We start from the raw sequence: 670 nt of genomic DNA, 5'->3' as shown, positions 1-670 counted from the left end.
ACAGCCACTCCCCGGCACGGCCACGGGAGTTCTTCCTTCTCTCTCTCTCTTTTTTAAAAAAATATACTTTTGTTGCTTTCCGAGAGGAAGGGAGAGGGAGAGAGATAGAAGCATCCATGATGAGAGAGTCACGGACCGGCTGCCTCCTGCACGACCCCACTGGGGATGGAGCCCGCAACCCGGGCCTGTGCCCTGACTGGGAACCGAACCCAGGACCCTTCCTTCAGTCTCCAGGCCGACGCTCCATCCACGGAGCCACGCCGTCCGGGCCACCGAACATCTCCCTGGGAGTTCCACTACTCGGGGGAACAAGAAGGTCTGAAGCCACAGGTGAGAACCGTTCCGCCCAGACCCCCGGACACGGCTCCCTCCGCGCGGAGGCCACTCACACTTCTTCTGCTGCTCCCGGATGTTCTCCCGCCACTCGGCGCGCTCGTAGTCGGAGGAAATCAGGAACGTGTAGCTCTGGGGGGGAGAGCGCGCCCGTTACCTCTGCCCCAGCGAAGCTGCTCCCTGTCCCTGTCCACGTGGGACACCACCCTCCGGGGCTCGCGCACCTCCGTGCCTCTGGCCGCCAGCCCCCGCACAGGGGGACAGTACTAATGGGCGGGAGCCAGGGACCAGGAGGGCCGGCCTGGGGGGGCGGGAGGGGAGCAGGGGGAGCGGGAGG

The 670-nt window shown here is 65.2% G+C and overlaps 1 protein-coding gene across 1 annotated transcript in view; it reads right to left on the bottom strand.

Annotated features, from left to right (window-relative positions):
- BCR (breakpoint cluster region) overlaps positions 1-670 on the bottom strand; it is an 84,644-nt gene that overhangs the window by 40,155 nt on the left and 43,819 nt on the right. Inside the window, 1 exon segment of the mRNA XM_015567213.1 lies at positions 390-465. Coding sequence (XP_015422699.1) covers positions 390-465 — 76 coding nt within the window.

Source organism: Myotis davidii, unplaced genomic scaffold (assembly GCF_000327345.1).
Source record: "Myotis davidii unplaced genomic scaffold, ASM32734v1 scaffold43, whole genome shotgun sequence".
NCBI lineage: Eukaryota > Metazoa > Chordata > Mammalia > Chiroptera > Vespertilionidae > Myotis > Myotis davidii.
This window is presented reverse-complemented; position numbering and strand designations above follow the sequence as displayed.